This window comes from Diprion similis, chromosome 2 (assembly GCF_021155765.1).
Source record: "Diprion similis isolate iyDipSimi1 chromosome 2, iyDipSimi1.1, whole genome shotgun sequence".
In the NCBI taxonomy this organism is placed as follows: Eukaryota; Metazoa; Arthropoda; class Insecta; order Hymenoptera; family Diprionidae; genus Diprion; species Diprion similis.
In genome coordinates this window covers 12,883,381-12,905,291 of record NC_060106.1, presented here as the reverse complement: position 1 = coordinate 12,905,291, position 21,911 = coordinate 12,883,381, and the positions used below count along the sequence as shown (strand labels likewise).

Sequence of the window (21,911 nt, the reverse complement as noted above, 5' to 3'; positions counted from 1 at the left end):
TATGAGTGAGATAAACTTCGATCTGCACATTTTTTGTTTTCTTCTATTCTGAAACAAACACACAGTCCGTATATTATAGGATGAAATGAATGTATCAAATTTTTTTTTCAATTTACTGTTCCTCTCACTCTCCATAAAATACCATTTTTTACAGAAATGTAAGTAAAATCCTGCTACGAAGATAAATAACTCTATAATATTCAATTTCAAATACAACAATACCTGGCGCCACGACACAGATACCGAATTTTCGTGCACCCAGCCGACACTCCGGATCGAAAATACCATCGCAATCGAGGCGTGGGCGTGACTTACCGTCAGTCGGTAAGTCAGATTCCGCACTACCAACCGTCGGTCAGCCCGCTTTCTTACCGACCGCTGGAAAACGAGCTAAAAATCAGAGTTGATCGAGAAGGTGGCGTCGCGACGTTCGCGGTGTCGCGGTTGTAGCTCGCAGCGATTCGGGGTCGTTAGTTTTCTCCGAGCCTCCATTGCGCTCTGGTCGATTTGACACGTTCGGTTAACCCTAGAGAGCCGTGAGACGCCGAGCCCAGTGCCTTCCTTACATCTACGGTTCTATCCGAGTCTTGCGATCAAATCCCGATAAACACCAAAGCGGAATAATGGCGGACGACGGTCACGAGAACGGAACGACAAACGGTGACGTCCCGGAGATAGAATTGATCATAAAGGTGAGTAAAAACGACCGTCTCATTCCGTGCCCCGTGAGATGGGCGTGGAACTAACCAACTAACGCAACGGCGACCGTCAAGCCGTTCGGACATATTTTCCCCTGCGATATTCGATTCCGGGCCGATTCCTCCGCACAGCGATCCAAACTTTCGTATCAATCGGCCACTGAAATACGCCGGCTTCTCAGGCTTCGGCCATTTCGACGAGCCACGAATATTAACCGATACTATTGCAGGTGCACACATACTGTACGCGAAAACGTAAAACGGCGCTCGCGTCCGTAATTGTCGTCTCACCTCTTTAACTTCATCCCCCCTCCTTTCGCTGTCACCGGTCGGTACGACCCTCGTCTTTGTCAGCTGTCTTTTGACTATCGTTTATTCGACGCTTACCGAGTATAAATATTTCCACGATTTCTCTCATTCGCTGTTGAACGAACGAAAGGTGATCCGTTTATTCGTTCGTCGTTTGCTTCTGTTTTTCAAATTTTAATACTATTTACTTGGGAAACTGAACGATTCTGTGCGGAATTTCTCTCCTATTTATTTTCTGTACTTTCAAGTAGTCGGTTTACACACAATTTAACACATTCAAATTTTTTCTCATATTGTGTACCTATTATATTACATACACATGCCGGCAATAAAGTAATGCGCGCTGTACAAACAGGATCGGAACTGTACATGTGCTGCTAATACTTCGTATGCATAAGTGATGACGCAATTATTTAAATAGAGTCTACAATCATCATGCAGGTAGACCACACTGCTCATCTGCCGCAGACGTCAAGACAAAACCTCGAGATACCTTAGACTGTACATTGAAGTGGATTTTTTGTCCTTAAAAATTCTTTTCTTCTTCGTCTTTTCTCTACCGCAGTTGACGGATTTTTTTAACTGATTACAACGATCAAATCGTCTGCATCAACGATGTAACGTCTCACGTACGCGGCGTATTTGGTAAAAGGATTTCGTTATGATTCCACCCATCGTAGCCGATTATCGGTATTAAAACAAGCCTGCAGCATGAATTTAACGACGAAAGGTGGTGAACTTGTAATAAAGAATGTCGGAATAACTGTGATTCGTTGCGGAAAAATCAGAGAGAGAAATGGTGGTTGTAAAACTCGTGCCAATAATTGGAGATTTAACATCGCGATTCTTTGCAGAATTTTCTTCCGCCTCACAATCTCTCTAGAAAGAAGAAAATAAAACACGTGCAGACCGAGGGACGATGGAACGGTTAAAAACTTTTGCGGTTCAGTTACGGTCTTTGCCTCGGAGCGAAAATAGAAAAGAATATCCTATATATATATAGGTAAGGAAGGAACGTTATGATGTAGTTCGGAATGAACTTTCTCTGTCTCCGACCGAACCTGATCCTTTCGTTCTCTCCTAGGAAAGCGTTTACATTATTATCGTACCGCCGTGTCGCGACGTCTGTATGATTCTTGTTCCCGTTTTACCGTAAGTTTCCTTAATAGTCGTCTATACCTATTATACTCTACCTACACGCAGTAATAGACGTATAAAAAAAGAAGGAAACTAGGTAGTCGCCGACAATGATGGTAATGTAACGCGGTTGTCGCTTGAGACGAATGAACGAACGAACGGCATTCTCTTGCCGGGTAAAAGTTCCTTTTCTCTCTCTCGAGAGAGAGAAAGAAAGATAGAGAGACTCGGTCGATTTGACGCAGAAAAAGTAAACTGCAACGAATTTTTGTCCGAACGAAAGAAGTTGATGTATTTTTTATTCCTTTCCTCCACTCTGTATTTCAAACGATTCAATTCCTGTTTCTGTCATTGCTAAATCGTACAGCGTATCGCCAATTTCCGCGGGTTTGAATTACGCAAAAGGCAATAATAACGAGCGTTGAATACACGGGAACGTGAAGTAATCGCAATAAATTTCGCAGCGGTAAACTGCAATATGGCGACGCTCGTTACACGCGCCTTGCGAACCTCGTTAAACAAGTCAGCCTTATTCCTCAAACTAAAGGTATAATATAATAACGTTAGTAATAAACGCCATAGTGATGAACATCCTCGCCTGTACCTAAAATTTACAATAAAAAAACGAAATTTTTTATTTCATTAATTTTTCTTCTTCTCAAACTTTACCGCAAACTTCGTATAGAGTCCCGTTGCGGGCAAATGAGTGCCGTGCTTATAACCGCATATGGTACATACATACGTGTATACATCCGTCTATAACTTATAGCCTCGTCCCACATAAGTAGGCGTCTGTAAAGCTACTGACGAGAGAGAGAAGACTAGAGTCGGCGATGACCGATGGCTATTGCCAGCTGCATAGCAGCAAGAAATGGGTGAATAATCATCGTAATTTTAGTTAAACCGGAAACAGAAGGACGCTAGACTGCATAATAGATCGTGATGCTCTTCCTAGATCATTATTGCCCTGGAATCCCCCCCCCCCCCCCATGCAGTCCCTCCTCGGGGCTAGTTTGACTCAAGCGATACATCAGGCATTTAACCCTTATACAGGACCGGGGTCTGAGGAATTCCGAAAGTTCTTTTTTTGTATATAAAAGTGATGTAGAGTCCAGAATATTGGACTAAATTAAAGTTAAATTTTGGTAGGTCAATGACTTTATGACAAATGGCGGTACACGGATTGATTCTTGATCGAAGTAATAGACGAATTATATCGTCGCAGGAGGTATCTTATCTTCATTTATTGTGAAGATGAAGTTTCAGGTCACTTTATTGCGGGGATTCATATTTCGGAAAAAATCGCTATTCCGAAAAAATTTAGGAATGTCTGACGGTTCGGTGAATTATAATGAGGAAAGTATATTCATATTTTGAAATAACTCTAAAATTGCGAAAGAGTGGCTTTTCCCCCCCACGTTTCGAACTTCAGCCCTTTCATTTGTCACCGCCGCGGGTTATAATATATCCGTCCGGCAGAACGTGTAATAATAATAATAATATCTGCACTAAGTATTTGCGCATAATTGCGATTTCAAATTTCAACGATTCGACAGCGTAAGCAACTTTGCCTCGATCCGTATTGTTGTTGCGGAAATATACGTCAAGTCAGCTGCGTAACTTCCTACCTGCCGCGTATTAGATCCCCGATCATTCATTCGTATCACGAGTCGAGTTAGTTTACTCCGCGGTATTTTCATTCTTTTAAGTTCATTCTTTAAAGTCTTAACCGATTGTACAACACCGTTATCCGAAGATTTTTACACCATATTTGTACAACAGTTTTCTCCGCATTTTCGAAACAAAAATTTCTACACTTATTTAATACATACGTGCAATTTGTGGTGATCGTTGAATGGTTTCGAAATTTGATAATTTACTTGTTGTATTGTCGATTATTTATCACCGACGATTAAGCATTATATGTGTGTATTATACACTCGCTGATCGCTGCTGCTAAAAGTTTATTTTAAGTGGATGAAGAAATAGAAAATTTATAGCAGTTATCAAATTTTTATTTACATAATTGTACGCGATAAATATTATTTACTTATTTTTCTCTCTCTCTTTAATTCAGTTTAGGCACAACGGATGAAAGCTTGTGACAAAATTTCCGCGTCATGTAGTTATTCGTACCGTTCGCAAAGAGACAAAAGTATATCTATAGTTATATTTATATTATACAGCACCTCCGCAAAGTGAGTATTATAATCGGCACGGCTGACCGCGCAATTCAGTCAAACGCAAAGTTTAGTACAAAATGATGTATGTATTAGCACGTTACACGCACCGTAATACAAATTGATCGTAAGCTCAGAGTTGAAGCTGGTATTACATCAATTCGAAGAATGTGTTGTTACAGAATATATTTTCAGATCTCGAGATTTCTCTGATATATTACAAACACATACTTATCTTAAGTCAAGTCTATACCTGCATATCATGCCTGTAAACCTCTCAAATATAATTATAACTTCACAATATCTACAAGATATAGATAATAACTTGCGTCACTCTGGTCATGCCGGTATATTTTCATACAAGACAAGATGATAATTAATCGAGGTATACGAATTCGGCCGTTCCAAAGTTTCTAATTTTTTAATGGGTCTGAATTTTCAATAATAATAATAACATTAACGTTACAAATTCTCACGTAACGATGCTGATGTTGTAAAAAAAAAAAAAAAAAAAAAAATGTTTTCGAACATGTTCGCCGATCGGTAAATTATTATGGATCGATGAATCGACCGGGAACGAGAGAGGATCATGACGCGGATGAGCAGGAAGCATGAGAGGAAAAGATGTGCTCACCTGCTCACCTGCACTGTCAGAATTTACCGTTGTTTGTACGAGTTGGCGAGCCGAGCCGAGCCCGTGACCATTTACCGAACACCCAAGGCCTTAACTGTACCATTATCGTAAAGTTATTTATATCCGAAACACAGCAGGACGACTCTTCGTCTTGATCCTTGCTCCGAGACTTCTTTTTGCTTGCAGTCTTTCTGCTTTTTCTATTTATTTTTCGACATTATCTTGGTTATGAACGAGATTCGATTATTTATGCGACGACTGGTCGTTTCAATGCGGTTCAAAATTAATTTTAAAAATTATTTCACGTTTCTCTTATAATGTCTAATTAGATGATCTCTCTTGCCGCGAGTTAACAACTCGCGAAACGGCCGCGTGTGCCTGTAAAGAGTGTATTTGCATTGCGCTTTGAAATTCTGAACGAAATAATAATGAAGACAAGAATTAGTTGGCTGTAACGGTTTGTCGTGACTGATCATAATTCGAAAAATAAAATGTACTGTTTCTTTAATTACGAATTTTATTGATTATAAAAATCACAGGTACTCATTGGCTATTCATTATTAACCACGCACATGCAAATTACTATAAATATACGAGTTATGCACATATTTCAGCGCGAATAAAGTTGGGTCTTTTTTCTTTTCTTCGGTTATTAAGAAACGTTTTGTATACATAAACGACTATTAATAATAAATAAAATTTACGTGGCATTTCATCTTAAAATATTCATAGAATCACAAATTTTTGCCGAATTGAAAATCGTTTCCAAAAAAATTGGGAATATGTGAAACTCCCGCACCGTGTGACTGGTGCGCAAAATCTGAGCAAACAGTTAGGACTCAATTTTTCATCGCATCGGGTGACCTCGTTTTCCCTTGAACAAAGGTTTAACACCTAGGTAAGATTTTCCACCACGCATCATCGTCTCGCCGGTTTATCGGCGGTCGGAAAAACATCTTGGCGAATCGTTCGTGAACTGCAAAAACCGCGTCTGACGTCGAGATGCAAATGAGGACGATGGTCTAAGCTCTGCGAGCTTAACGGCCGGGGTGGGGGTAAAAAACCAGAATGGCCGATTAGCGGAAGGGACAAAATAGCGAATTTTCAAAGCCGCTGAAATCGAATTCTTAAAATTATCGAAATGTAGAAAGTCGAAAAACATATCGGCAAAATCTAGAATCTGCATACGATTCTATATTAACGAGACGAATTCCGACGATTCTACTGTCTAGCAATATATATAAGAACCAAAAATCATACAATTTGTGTGAATCTCGTCAGCAAAAAAAAAGAGCCCATAAACATTGGAATCGGATTAAAAACACTCGATTTTAATCATTTCAAACTTTCGAATAATTAAAATCTTCTCTCGAGTTGTTGCTCAATGTCTTATTGTTTGTATTATGCGAATTTGCTCGAACATTCGTTTCTTCAAGATTCGTCTTCACTATTATTGGCGCAAATAACGTTACCGGAAATTTTTCAAACAGTTTTTTCGTTTTACTTTTCGTAATCTTTTATTCAATTATCATCCTTAAACACGCGGCGTGAAATCGCGACAGGAATTCCATGAGTGCTTGATAATAAGACAGATTTCTAATTCACGTCCCGTAGCGAAGTAGATCATTAACTGGTCTCGAACAAGCTTGAATCGTTTCAACTATTCCGCTGATTACCAGCAATTAGACGACTCTTAGTCACGAAAACAACAACGTCTAGTTCAACAACAGTGTCCATCACAGCAGCGGCGGACAGACAAATTAAATTCCCTGGAGGAACGACGAACGGCGACTCGCAGACGTTTCATTTGTAAGTTGACACAGCGAGCGAAAAGGCCTGCGATTAGAATTAAATCGTGACTGAGCGAGCTGAGCTGGCGTTAAAAAAATAAACTCCTTTTAATCTATAACATACGGGAAGTATTTACAAAGCATCAGACGTATTATGCCGCGGTATTTTATCAGGGCATACCTAATATATATATATATATATATATATATATATATACAGATTATCTTATATGTATCACTTGTCAAAATAATTGATTTCAATATTTCTGTAATGCAATATCAGATAAGAAGAAGAAGATTTTTAATCATATGTAGTAAAACTGCTGCTGTCGCGCATAATCGCGTAAAGCCGATTTATGCTACTACAAACTAAATCGCGTTCACAAAAAATATGCGGAAAAAAAAATTAAAACTAAGTTGGAACATTTATTTATTTATTTATTTATCTTTCTGGAAAAACAATCTTTGTACAAAACATTTCGTCGCCACGTCGTCCTTCACCTTATTTTAAATTCATTCACGTGTTAAGTTATTAGTTTACTCGGAATTACTATTAAAGTAGCATAGCGAAACGTGACAGCTTTCAACCTGAATTTATTTACAACTGTGCACTAAGGTTTATATATCATTGTAATTCAATGACTCGTATAACATTTATAATTATGTAATATAATGGTTATTTTTCCTCGCGGTCTTTTATCTGCACAACGCCGCGTATAAGCGATAAGATAATCCGCGGTGATTGTGGAATCAATGTACGAAGTATAACGTTGTTAATAGAATAATTATAATAATCCGAAAACGTGAAACATCGTAAAGGAATATCAATAAATATCAATAAATATCAATGAACTGCGGCAACGCGCGCTGAACGTCATAGAATATTTTCTTTCCTTATCTTCGTATTCCGTATTTTAATATTTTTATGGGGAAAAATAATTTGGTCATTCGTCTTCTTTCTTTATTTTCAATCCAACCTGTCAAAGTGTAAAAAAATTAAAGAAATTTCAAATCGTAAGCTTCTCGACGTATTACGAACCCTCATGCAACGTGAAACTTCATTTCACAATTAATAGCATACACGAGCATCGCTTGTGCCAGAAATGACATTAAGTTATGATAGTTCATGAGATTGAAACGAATTGCTCAATGTGTGTATATATATAATATAACTCTGAAACGCGTGACATTAAAATGTCAGTATTATTTCTCATCGTCATCATCATCATCATCGTTGTGAAGACTTTAATTTGTATTACAACATATTGAAATTCCGCTTACGAATTGTAACATCAATTTACATCTGAAAAACAATTAAGAGAAGAAGAAAGAAAGGAGAACAGCAGATCGTAAATATTTTTCCGAATTACTTTAAATAACTATTTGCAAAACACTTTCTTCACGTTTCTTCGACTTGTCAATTCGCCTATATTTGCAATATCTTGAATTTCAATTCGTTGCATGTACGTACAAAAAAATTACACCGCGAAATGCTAAATTGCGGGAATATACTAGACCTGGTAAAACGATCGGAAACCCGCGAGTTTAGCGCAGGCTTCTCGATCGTTTTATTTGAACAGCTTAAACGCTCTTACAAGGTGTCCATATAGAGCAGTATATCATATACTTTATGAACAGGCACTTGAGAGATTATATAATCGCGAAGTTATGCATACAACGGACTGCTGCCGCCGCCTGCTCGACAGTCGCTGCATTAGCGAATTAACGAACATCGCACACTTTCGCATATATATATATATATATAATATTAACCTAGGAATACCGCATCAATGTGAGAACGCTTCGCTAATTGCCGCTTTATACTTTATAACATAACGTAAGACGGTTTAAATGCGTAGATCATTATGCGAATGGATAAAAATTACGTTGAATAAGAAGAATGAGAAACGCTATTCAACAACGCTGCGAGTCGTCGAGTTCAAGGTGTCGTCATACATTATACGATAATATTTATATTCATAACGATGTTCGGCTGAAAACCATATACATATACGTACCCATAGCAGGGTGTCTCGGAAAAAAATAATTTACGATTTTCCATCGCTCGTTTGATTTTTTACTTTTTTACAATTTTTTTTTGAATTCTCCAAGAAACACGCTGTCGCATTTTAATTATTACTTTTTTCCTGACATTTATATTTAACCCGAATATCGCGATCCGTAACACAACGATATATCAACTGAGAAGCTTATTCTTCTCCAAACTGGAAGTTTATATTAAATTATAACTATTTTATGAGATTGAATAAAGAAAATCGCAAATTATTTTCTGCTCTCTCCTAAGTTCACTGTTCAGTTTTTTTTTTTTTTTTTTTTTATAGTTTTCTTTTTTTCTTTTTTACACGTTTATCAGCGTACCGACGACAAACGATGCACTAGTTTCAAATAATTACAGCAAACTGGTTCCGCGTCGTAAAACCGTAAAGCAGCTTCTTTTTCGTCAGTCATCGCTGTAAAACCACCCGCGTCGTTTTATAGCACGTCGCCTGACCAACAAACAAAAAAAAAAAAAAGAAGCGATAAAAATCCATATACCGGATTCAATATTCTCTCGATGATCTAGGCACAATTTAATTACGTGTTTACAATCGATGCAGGCTTTTTTTATTATTGTACAAATTATACTGAGCTGGGTTCAGCTCGAGCTTACAATTTGAATTTCTAAAACTGTTTTAAATATATATTCTATATATGTATATTCGATTTTCTAATTACTTTTCTTTTGTCGTCTGCACACCCCTTATACATTATACACTCAACTTAATTGCACACTTCATACAGGGTGTAAGATTCGTTGGCAGTAATATTGCGTCACCTGCAGGTGAATTAGCGTTGACGAAACGATCTTTTCGGTTTTTACTGTTTTTTATAAAAATTTCTCAGCCTTTTCTACCGAACGTAATAAGACTGGATGTCTGCGTGTTCTGAGGGTTCAATGAATGACGGTGCAAGTACACGAGGCGTCTCTCGCCTGCTTTTTTCACGTGCAGTTTATACCCGTCACTACCAACAACGAAAGCATACTTATAAGGAAGGCTGACAATGAAGCCGTTTTTCAGTTAGCAACTATTGTACTACGCACACGTTCGAGATAACGAACGAGTTTGCTGCCGAGGAGACTCACTGACCTTGCAATAGGGCAGGAGGTGGAAGTCCTCGTGGTTAAAAGTGGGACAATCGCTGAACAGCGGTTCCTTGAGAAAGCAGCCTGCAATGCTGCTCGCGACGATTTATTTTCTGCACCGAGTGTACGCTGCTCGCTTATACCTACCTACCTTCACCACCTTCACCCACCTTTTAGTGTATGAGGTACCGTTACCTCGTTTCATGCACCCCGCAATATCTCCGCATCGATTTCTTCGACCCATCTTTGCAAAAATGTGGAAATTGCACGAAGCGAATGCTTTTGCGTGCACTTCGATGAGTTGATATTTTATTGATATCTTATCGGTTACTCGAATATCAAGTCACTTGAGCCGACTCGTTTTGCGTTTGTAGCTTCCTACATTTTTTCCTTTTTTTTTTTATACAGAAGTAAGAAATATTCCAATTATAATCAATGGCCTGGATATCCGTGCGTCGTTTTGAATCATCATCGATTTAAAATTGGTGAAAACCTAACAGATTTTATTCGATTTCACTCCGCGATGGGACTCATTTTATTCACACGACTAGTTTCTACAGCAAGTACATGACAGATTTTTTCTTTTCTTTAGCTGTCGATTTAATACTGTTAGAATCATTTCTTGATCGTTATTAATTGTAAAACCGGTGCAATGTTACGTGAAATTAAATACCTGACGATGCTGACATGTTGAAGAAAAGATATGATTTATTGTTAGTGAATTTGCATTGATGGATACTGGATTTTTAATCGCTTTAAATAGATTCAAAATCAAACATAGATATTTAAAACGTTTTCGTTCATAATTCCAGTGCTTTCTATGCTCAAATTTCTAAAAAGATCGATCTTGCTTACCGCGGATACAATAATCTGATGAAGCTTCGATCTTTATATAACTACCTCGTAATGAAATTAATAGAAATCATCGATTCTCGACCAATTAACCTGTTTAAAAAAAAATTTCCGCAGTTCTGAATTCATTCTATGAAAATAATAATCGGTGTTCATAATGATCGCGGTTCTTTCCATTACTAACACTATCATTATATTCTCAATCCAACCGAGTATAATAATAGATATCTGCATTTAAGGGGATGCCCTGGTCGATTTCGACGTTCACTTACATATCTCCAGATATCGAAGTCCAAGTGTTTTAAACGCAAAAAGGGCTCAACAGCCCCATTCAATACACAATTTTTAACAAAAAGACTGTAATAAATTTTCATTTCTTTATTTCTGCATCAAATAAAAATCCATTAAAATCTTTTTTTTCAGAATTGGGTACAGAATGGGGCTGTTGAGCCCTTCTTGCGTTTAAAATATCTCCTTAATTCGAAAAGCATTCTGCAATTCAAACGTGACCTGCGCATAATCATCATTAATTCTCAAAGAAAATTTACCGAATACCTGAAACCGGTTAGTGAGGAGTGAGGAAAACAGGATGTAAAAAATGCGTATACTCGTGTCGGTACGCACATATTATACGAGTATAACGAGATTGAGTCTATCGCCAATGCACGTCTGAACTCTTCAGAAAGTACAGACGCGTCACCGCCGTTTATATGCACGCCGTGCGTAAGCATTCGCGGTTCTAGCATTGCCATTGGTTTCGGGGACGAGTAGTATTCGCGTGTATAATGGATACCAACAACTTCGTATGTATATGTATACCCATACATTTAACGGAAGCTGATCTCATCCTCGATCCTTTTCGCAACGTTATTTGCAGCGGCGGTGTCTTAGTATCCGGTTATTATTTTGCACTTTAATACTTATTATTTGATTGAATAATGTTTCTCGATAAGCGAATGAATTGATGAACGATGAAACGAATAACGTTTAATTATTATATTTATATTCGCGTTGCATGCGAGATGCGGAGATGCAACTGAAGTTTTTTCTATTTTTACAACTTAAGTGATAGTGATAACGAGGTTTTTCACGATTCTTTCATCCCTTTTTTCCATTTTTTTTTCTCCTTTTATTTCTTCGTAAACACGTAAGAAGTAGATTATTTACAGATCGCTGCGGCTCGTGCTGTTTCAGCGAAATTTCTAGACTTTCAGCTCTGCTGGATTTCCATTGGATGAACGTCACCGCGGTTCATCTTGGACTGAAATGAATTTTTCAATCTATAAACTATTGTTGTTATTCCGTTGGAGAGCAAATAACTTTTACACGGTTATTTACGTTTCTTCTCAGCGACTGCGCGGGTCTGTTTATAAACGACGTTCGTGATATAATTAGCAGAACCGTGTTAGAAAAACTGACCATGAGTTAATTATAGTAGTGTAATTAAGTTCTATATAGGAGAAATCGATTGTCTAAATCAGAATGTTTCGTTTCTGAATTTCTCTGCTGACGATGAGGAATATAATGAAAATTTTGCGGAAAAAATTTGTAACGAAAGTACGGGGCCGGAAAAATTGAAATTTATTCAAAGTGCTGAAAATTCGCGTGTCACTTCAAAATTATTCGACCGTGAACTCGATAAAATCTTCGTTGTGCAACGAAAAAAAATATAAGATTCAAGATAAAAACTTGGCAGCGATTTTATCATGCACGTTACAACGAGCAGAGAATACCTAACGAAAAACTTGTCCTCCGCAGGATCACTTTTCGACGGATCCTCAAATTTTGGTATCAGTTACCTCATCGCCATTATATTCATCGAGTTGTTACGTCGTGAGTGCAATGCGAGAATGAGCGTAAACCGACGCCTACGCGTCTAGTCTACGTCCACGTGTCGTTTCACCGAATTCACCTTCGGCGCGAAATACAAGAAGGCTTCTCTTCTCATTCGCAGACTTGCCGATTCAGTATTATTACATGTATAATATCGCGGACTGCGCAAGCACCGGCTACTGTATTTTAATATACCTATATCGCGTTGCAATGTATGCACGATTCGGCCGCGATCTCTGAGCGAATCGTCAGAGATTGGAAAAGGAATTCAACCTTCGTTTATATCGTCGAACTATAGGATCGCAAGGATATGGTTCGCGTTCTGTGCCATTCTTGTATTATGTATACCTTATACACTAGCTGATTACTCACTCGTCCTTCGCTTGGCGTAACAAAACTTTTTCAGTTGGACGGACTTTAGTCCTTCGGGATGCTGCAGGCGTTAATCATCTTCATCTCTACGCGCGAGATTTTCCAGCTATACCATTTCTGAGTTATAAGTTCGTCCATGTGTTTAACTATGTGAACTGCTTCATCCGCTATATTTGTGTCGAATATCTCAAATATCTCAAAACGTCCGCCAGCAAATAATTCCGAATTTGAAAAGTTTCGAAAGCGTCGAATTCGGGATTTTTTCGTGGCGAAACTTGATGGAAAGAAGTCGAACTTTGGTGAAAGATCAAAGTTCCGAAAGTGCGAAAACGAAGAAATTTTAAAATCTGAAACATCAAAATTCTGAATTATCGAATATTATCAGTTCTGTGATTTTCTGGTTCGTTGAAATTTCACCAATTTGATCTTATATTTTTTTTTTTTGGATTTCCCATATTTTTACGGTCGGAATCTCGGTAAATCTGATTTTCGGTTTTTCTGATTTTTTACACCCACTCGTTGAGCAAACCACGCTGTTTAAGTATATTTTAACTTTCCGCATTTACTCCATCGAATCTTTATTCTCAGGAATTTTGCTCTATCGGAACTTGAATTTTCGGAATCTAGCATTTCTGAACTTTGTTGTTTCGTAAAAGTTTGATTTCCGTAATTAGACCGAAAATTCCTCGTTTTGGTTTTCTCTAACCTAGAACAAGGAAATTTATTCTTTATTCATTTCAATTTCACATTTACTAGACCCGCGTAACCGCGACTCGAACCACGTTTAGCTGATCAACGGTTATAGAAATTTGGGACTAAAATAAAACAGGGTGTCTATCTCCTTGAAAAACCTTCAAGTCCTGGGAGTTTCAGGGAATTTTTTTCCTCCTGGATTATCCTGGAATTCTCAGGGAATTTTAGATCCTAACGAAAATGGCCGTAATTCAATTCAAGTTCACAAACGGTTTCTTGCAGGTTCACTACATCTGACATTTGATTCTTACCAAACTTGTATGATATACGTTCTCCTGACGGTGACGCAGCTCTGCAATACCTGCAAGCTACCAATGCGAGTATTGTTATAAATGTATGTCTACGTGTAAATGAATAGACGAACAATCTGTCAAAGAAAGCCTGAATCACGACGAGCGCTGTGCGAATAACAAAGGCCTACACTTCTTTACGTATAAAAATGATTATCTTTTCTCAGAATATTGAGTGCGAATTTTTATAATTATACATGTATGATTAAACCGATTGTAGCTCGACGTTATCTTTACACAGTTTCATTCATTCATTCATTCATTCATTTATCGTGGTCCAAACCCGCCGTGAAATTAATGTTCCTCAAATTCTCGGCAAACAAGCTACTGCATTTAGTTATATAAATATTTTTCCCACCATCCCCAAAAATGACGAAAAGCTGTTATAAGTGTGGTCAAAAAAAAAAAAAAACCGATAGAGATAGACAAGTTATATACTTACTTAATTCAAAAAAATAGTTTACTTGAGCTACAAAAATTTTTTTGAATCAACTAAACGTTTTGTTAGACCGATAGATCTTGAATTGAGACAAATAAATATTTACTTAGTCACCCGTGACCACGTATTTAGTTGATTCAATGATTTTCTTCTCTCAGTGTAATTTTGAAGGAAAACTCTTGTTTTTTTTTATCGGGGGGGGGGGGGGGGGGGGGGGCACTTCTTACACGCCCGACTAAACAGATTTTATCAATCCACAGCTGCGAGGTTCTCTATGTGTTTCAGCTGTCAAGAAGATTGTTTTACCAGTGATATATTCTATTCTTAGTAATGAAATGTAATCTGCTGTTGGCAGCGGTCTGAAAAAGAAGGAAGGCGTGTTAAAAACGTCAGTAGTTTGGTAAAACCAGAAAGCTACGTACATATGCTCGGCTGTCTGAGAATCAGGTGACCGCACAAGTGTTCAAAAACAAATTACAAGTCGCAAAAGTTATTTAAAACCATTTAGGTATATGCAAGCGCGTGTAACGCACATGTTGAATAATATAATTAGCGGGAGGAAAGAAATTGAAATTCATATCCGCTCACGCATAGTCAAGGGTTCGATAAAATAAAATTAGAAATTTTACGAACACACGAATTATAGTCACTTTCGATTTTCTGATGGAAAACCCCGCGTGTGACAAATTCGATACTATATAAAATTTAATTTTTTACTTTTTATCCCCGTCGCTGCGGCGTACGACCGAGTGACCCAGAATACGTTTGGTGAAGGTAAAAAATTGTCCGAAAAATAAGGTCGCTCCTACTGAGCGTAATAAGCGTCAACACTTGATCTTTTAACTTTCAAATTACGTAATGCGGCGAAGACCAAACCCGCAGAACTAACTAGCCTTACACATCGAACTATGCGTCATGTACTCCGGTAAAAAGAAGTTATACTCGATCGTTATCATGTATTATATGATGTTTTTGTTTGTTTATTCGTTATTCTTGTTGTCGCCGTCATTGGAACTTTGGCGCAGCAACGGTGGTAAAATTCAATTCATTAGGAAAGTTGTTTCATCATGTTTGTTTGTTTTTTTCCCCCTGGATTTAAACCTTGTTTTCAAAATTACAATATATTCGAAGAAAAATTACCAAACGATTACACTTCGATTTTGTAATCATCGACCGCCGTCGGCTGCAGAGTTATTTAAATTTCCAAGTGAGATTTTCGAACGGCTATAAACGATCCGTTGGAAATTTCCTGCCGATAAAGTAGAAGATAAAATCATTCGCGGACATGGCATACTGCTCGCATGCGTGCGTCACGTATCGGAGTCATCGAATTGCCCACGCAATGAGCTTCGTCCGTATTACAAACTTATACATATACTTGGGAAAACATCGCTCGTTAAAATTTCCTCCCTTCCTTGCAAGTACTTCATGTCGTGCATCGTATAAATTGAAAATAATCCCAAATTCAGGATCAAAGTTGTTTGGAGAATCTGTTAGATCTAACACTCATACCTATAATAACGCTTTATCTCCCTGCGATAGGAGGTGTGGAGGTTTACTTTAAAATTTATCTGATTTATCTGATTTATCTGCCGACCGGAAAACGCACGTTTTACTCGGTGACGACGCTAGTCATCCCCGAAAATATTCACGCGTAATCGATGAATAAATATTATATATAAACACGATGATGTTCCGTAGGTTATACCATCTTCGTATTATTACATGCTTTTACGGTTGTTATTACTGCTAATTTTTCTCTTCTATTCAATTATTTGTTGCCTTTGTTTTTACAGTAAAATTTGGCGAAAGATTTATCACGTAATTCAGTACCTCGTTTTGCTCTTATTCTTTATTTTTTCCTCAACGTTCATAGTCGAACTAATCAAAGATTTATACTTTTCACCACTGCCTCTTCGCGATGCTTACTTATGATTGATTCATTCGGAATTGATCGATTACCATGCATCGCTTCTATAAATTGGCAACGTCATCCGTACGGCTACGCGGTGGCAGAAAAAATACAGCTTAATTTTCTACGTGATGAATAATAAAAGAAAAAACTATTTACTTGTCACATGTCATCTATCTGACTGATGAATTTTATTCTTCTCTTTTTCTTTATTAATATATACCATCGTAATTTGTAATCAGACATCAAATTATTTGATAAAAAAAATACACTCCGCTCTGCGTGGATTCGGGCTTCAAGAATGCAAGTATCTTTCTATCGACACAGTAATTATATCACGTATTAAAGTTATAATGATCGAGATTGTTTGATCGAATAATATGAAACCTGCAGTTACTTGAAGATACCTAAAACATGGTTTCTATGTTTTTAGCATCGATCTAATCGATCGAATATCATAATAAGCTAAAGATAGAAATTTTCTATTGTCTCTTCTATCTTCTATCTTCAACTTACTTACACGCGATTTATCCACGATCAAACTACGCGATTTCTATAAATGCAGAATCGTTGTTGGGCTATCGCGACATCCATTTCAGCGATCGTGGTCAGCACGTAAATACCTATAAATGCACTGTGTGGGAAAGTAATGAATGAATTTATCCAGAGAATTACTGAAACCAGGAAAGCCGCGTATAAACAAGTAGACCGAAAATACCATCCAATTACGTTAATTTTGGTGCTCTACAGTTTATCGCATTATAAGTTAAACGCCTGCAAGACAGGAAGTTGCTGATGCGTTTCTCTCAAGCTGCAGATAAAAGAAAAAAGTGAAAAAAAAACGATGCACCTATAAACGCGCGCGCCTAGGATAGTGAACCTCACAATTTAACACCGCTTTTCACAAGAGGGGACAAATATTTTCACACACGTGCCTGCATGTCGCCTCCTTGTCGCCATAAAGGAACGAGCACGCCGTGACTTCATATGCCTATATAACTCCGATATAGATATATATAATATCCTTTGTTACGGTGAATCATTTTCCTTATATTTCTTTCCTTTTTTCTCCCTTTTTACGTTTTTTTCTTACTCATACGACTTTTATTTTCCTTTCTGTTTTTTCTTTTTTCTTTTTGTTTTATTACCGCCACGCTCGTACCTTTTACGGAACATATAACAAACAATGCGTGATTTCGTGTTTGCATTAAGTGACGTCACACCTACCGAATTATTCTCCATGCGTTTGAATTATTAATTTAATTCTCGCCGCTATAATATAACGATTATTCATCTTCTATTTACATATTTAGTTTGATGAACTGAAAACTCTTTTGCGCCATAATCGCGTTTTCATGCATGTATTATTATGTCACGCAATTTTGTAATCCTCATTCGGTACTGGGAGGAATTCTTCTTTTTCCGTTGACATTGCTTATATTACTCGGAATATAACAATATACCGTCGTCTGTATGATTTATTGTACAAACAGTTTTCTTGAATAATTATTAACATAATTTTTGAACTTTTTTGCAAATGAATGAAATTTCCTATATGTTGTTACTCCGCTACAAATTATTACCATGGAAATCGGTTGAAACATAACTTGGACGATCGGATGATCAATTTTGTATTGCAAACACTTTGTTTCTTCGTGCGATCATTTTAATCTCTAAAATTTTCTTTTTACAAGTCAAATTCAAAAACACAATCGAGTATTGTCTTGTAACATTCGTTGTGCTTGAATTAACGTACTTACCGAATTTCTATAACTGCACGTGTCTTGCAATATTGGGCACTTGATGCGGGTGGAAAAGACACTGCAAGTTCTTTGTACGGTAAGCAAATGAAAGAAAAAAACGTGGAAAAAAGACCGTTTGAGATTGTAGCAGCCATCTGCCAGGATAACTGTACCGACATACCTCGCGATGCGGCAACGCTATAATATACAGAGAGCCACGTATAATAATGTGTGTGGATGTACATATGTACATATAACCACGTGATATGTACTGCATACATACATGAGCTTCTCCACTCGAGAGATGCAGCATCAGGCACACAAAAATAAACTTATTATATACAGAAAGTACGGGCAGCAATACGCGGGTTATTTTTAGAAACTAACATGCGCTTGAATTCTTATTCCAAGAGAGAAAAAGAGAGAGAAGCACACACATACCCTGAGAGAATAGTCTCTACGTTTTTCCTTTCTCGCTGTCGCGACATCCGATATCCAGTTTCCTATACGTTTGTTTCCTGCAGCAGCGCAAAGCCTTAAAAGAGCTTCAAAGCTACTTGACACCGAACCTTTCGACTTCAAAACGTGCGCTTGAACCAAAATGCCGAAGATAGAGTCAATGTGTAAGTGTAAGACTCTCTAAATGTATATTTTCGCCCTCTGTTTTCAGGCCTCGACTATCGATGGACGCAGGAAAGGTGCCTGTCTCTTTTGCCAAGAGTACTTCATGGATTTGTACCTGCTGGCCGAGCTCAAGACAATATCACTGAAAGTGACAACCGTCGATATGCAAAAACCTCCACCAGACTTTCGCACGAATTTTCAGGCCACGCCGCCCCCGATTCTGATCGATAACGGGGATGCGATTTTGGAAAATGAAAAGATCGAACGACACATCATGAAAAACGTACCGGGTGGTCACAATCTTTTTGTCCAGGACAAAGAAGTCGCCACGCTGGTCGAAAACCTCTTCAGTGTGAGTAAAATTTTATTTCTATACGATTGATTCGGAAAGGGAAAAGTAAGAGCTTTGTTTAATTTGATTCTTCGATTAATTATTCTTACAGAAACTAAAGCTGATGCTGCTCAACGCCAAGGACAAGGACAAGGACCCGAAGTACTCGTCGCTAATGTCGCACTTGCGTAAAATCGACGAACATCTTGGACGCAAGGGGACACGTTTCCTGACCGGCGACACGATGTGCTGTTTCGATTGCGAATTGATGCCGCGTTTGCAGCACATCAGGGTCGCCGGCAAGTATTTCGCCGACTTTGAGATACCCGAAACCCTCGTACACCTATGGAGATACATGCATCACATGTACAGGCTCGACGCCTTCCTGCAAAGCTGTCCTGCGGATCAGGACATCATCAACCACTATAAGCTGCAACAGGTGATTTGTCGCAATTTTTTGACTCAGCGTTTCACTCGAGATTCTTCGACCTAGAGTTTACTGTCGCAATTTTTTTACATCCATTCGGTGTGTTGAGAGTGTAGTAAAATAAACACCCGAAAACAGACTCGTGAAAGTTGGGTAATCTCGAGATTGAAAGTTTGATCCTAATCGCCTATAATTAATTTTAATCTATTCCGATATTCGCTTCGCAGAGCATGAAAATGAAGAAACACGAAGAGCTGGAGACTCCGACGTTTACAACGAGCATCCCGATCGAGGTTAACGACGATTAGAGGACTGAATTTATCAGAACTGAAATCAAGAACCTCATCATCCCAATTTATTCATGATCGGCGTCGACGTCGGATCGAGAATAACTTCCCTGGTGGATAAAGTTATGTGTAACGAGTTCGATATACACACGGAAGTTCTCGATCTCTTATAATAACAGCTTAACCAAGTTAAGACAGTAAAGCGCAGCAACCGCTTTCGGCGTAATTTCCTAAATTTCCTCATACTGTCACGTGATTTACGCGACTGCGCCTCAATTTTTTTATAGACGTTTCCCTACCTACAGAGAATTATTTTGATACAATATACCGTATTTTGTAATATTTGTCGGTAGTTTTTGCAGTTTCCTAAAGTATGTAGAGAAATAAAAATTAAACTAAAAGTCGACGCCATTACTACAGCCGATACGTAATGCTAAGTATCGAATATTAATATTATTATTATCATTATTATCATTATTGTAAAGCTATATGAAAAAATTTTCGATCCAAATTTGACCCGACGAGGTAATAAATTATAATCTGTAACGGAAACAACCTGTTTTCCGAGTTTGAGAATCGAGAATTATGTTTTTTTCTTGTATACGAATCGTGAAGCGATTTGTAGATTGCATCAAAATTATTAAAAATGGTAAAATTACCTATTTGTTTCTTTTCTTCTCCACTTTCAAACTCATTGTACGTAGATTTTTTAAATACGGTTCACTTCGCTGCAAAGAATTTATTTCTGCTTCCACCATTCTAATACACTCAAAGAAACTAAATTCGTTCAACTTGATACGTGTTGACGGATATTAATATTCTTTTCACATTTTCGTAAATTAAATAAATAAATGAACACCTGCTATCTGCGGGATAGTGGTTTTTTAACGGAGATATTTAAGGCAAATGATGAAAAATAAAATTGAAAATAATTTTGTTTTTCTTTTGTGTCACTCTCCGGCTTTGAAGTTACTTACTAGTTGTTAGATTAATTAACGACTTATACTTTGTCATTTTTACTTACCGTTACATTAAAATTTCGGTAATGGAAACAAGGCTGTACATAAAGCACTATATGCTTCGTTATTGTTATATCAGCATAATTAACATTATATATTATCATCTTATGATAGAATGTTAAGTATTAAAAAGAGGAATGAAAAATGATTTAAAAAAAAAAAAACGAAATTAACAATGATCGTATTACAGTAGGAATTTTTTTGCGCCTTTAGTTTTTAGCGGCTTTCGCCCAAACGGCTTGATATCGCTAATCTATATTATACACAGTATAAACGTATCTTTACTTACGGAATCATACGCGGATTTGTCTAAGTATTTTTTTTTTTCTTAGCACACGAAATTGTGACTAACGGCATATTATATCTGTGAGCTTAATTTCACGGGCTCACACATTGTACGTATATCATACCTGTTGAACGTATTGACATTCAGTGGTATTATGTTTTGTTGAACCATTCTATTTTTAATATCGATTGTTATTTTTACATACACCGAATCATGACAATGCATGACTATTGAGAAAAATATTTCTGTCCAAAAGCCTCATTGATTTTCCATTATCTGTAAACCAGATCATAACTATAAATCATAAATAAATGAAATATTATCAAACTGTACAACTAAAACTATTATTATTATTATTATTACTATTATTATTGTTATTGTATTATCATGATTACTATTACGTTTGCAGCATCAATATACCAGTGTTTACAGTCAATTTCATACACGGTGTCCGTATTTATCATTTCATGTAGTACGCATGTGTACACACATTTCTCAATTATTTTTCACATACGTTTATTGCCCGTTCAAACAGTGCTAGAACATCGTACGTACATGTTCAGAATTATTTCGAATCGGTGAAAAAAGTTGTAACGATGCTGTACTTATTGATTTTAACCAGCTAAAGAAAGAGGCGTGTAACGAACAGATTTTTATATAACAATAACTTGAAAACTACAAATCGTTACGCGTTTTCCGATACACATTTTTCAAATAAATAAATCTGTCGCTATGATTCTACTTCCCGGTTCAATTTTTATCCGTTTCGTATACTCAAACCTCCTCCCGCAAAGTTGACATACTCAAATGTCTGTTTTTCCTCGTTTTTATTTTTTCACGTCACTTCTCAC

At 37.3% G+C, this 21,911-nt stretch overlaps 1 protein-coding gene across 1 annotated transcript; it reads left to right on the top strand.

Annotated features, from left to right (window-relative positions):
* Positions 1-464: 464 nt before the first annotated feature.
* On the top strand, positions 465-21,395 carry LOC124416520 (chloride intracellular channel exc-4). Its single transcript, XM_046897669.1, has 4 exons — positions 465-692; positions 18,757-19,062; positions 19,154-19,480; positions 19,696-21,395. Exons 1-4 carry the CDS (start codon positions 624-626, stop codon positions 19,774-19,776), a joined length of 783 nt encoding a protein of 260 aa, XP_046753625.1. The 5' UTR covers positions 465-623; the 3' UTR covers positions 19,777-21,395.
* The last annotated feature ends 516 nt before the right edge of the window (positions 21,396-21,911 follow it).

What these genes read in the sequence shown, in the direction of transcription:
- LOC124416520 (XM_046897669.1), top strand. Translation starts at nt 624, where the DNA reads ATGGCGGACGACGGTCACGAGAACGGAACGACAAACGGTGACGTCCCG. An exon ending in AGATAGAATTGATCATAAAG is followed by an intron (nt 693 to 18,756) that starts GTGAGTAAAAAC and finishes CTCTGTTTTCAG; the next exon opens with GCCTCGACTATCGATGGACG. An exon ending in ACCACTATAAGCTGCAACAG is followed by an intron (nt 19,481 to 19,695) that starts GTGATTTGTCGC and finishes TTCGCTTCGCAG; the next exon opens with AGCATGAAAATGAAGAAACA.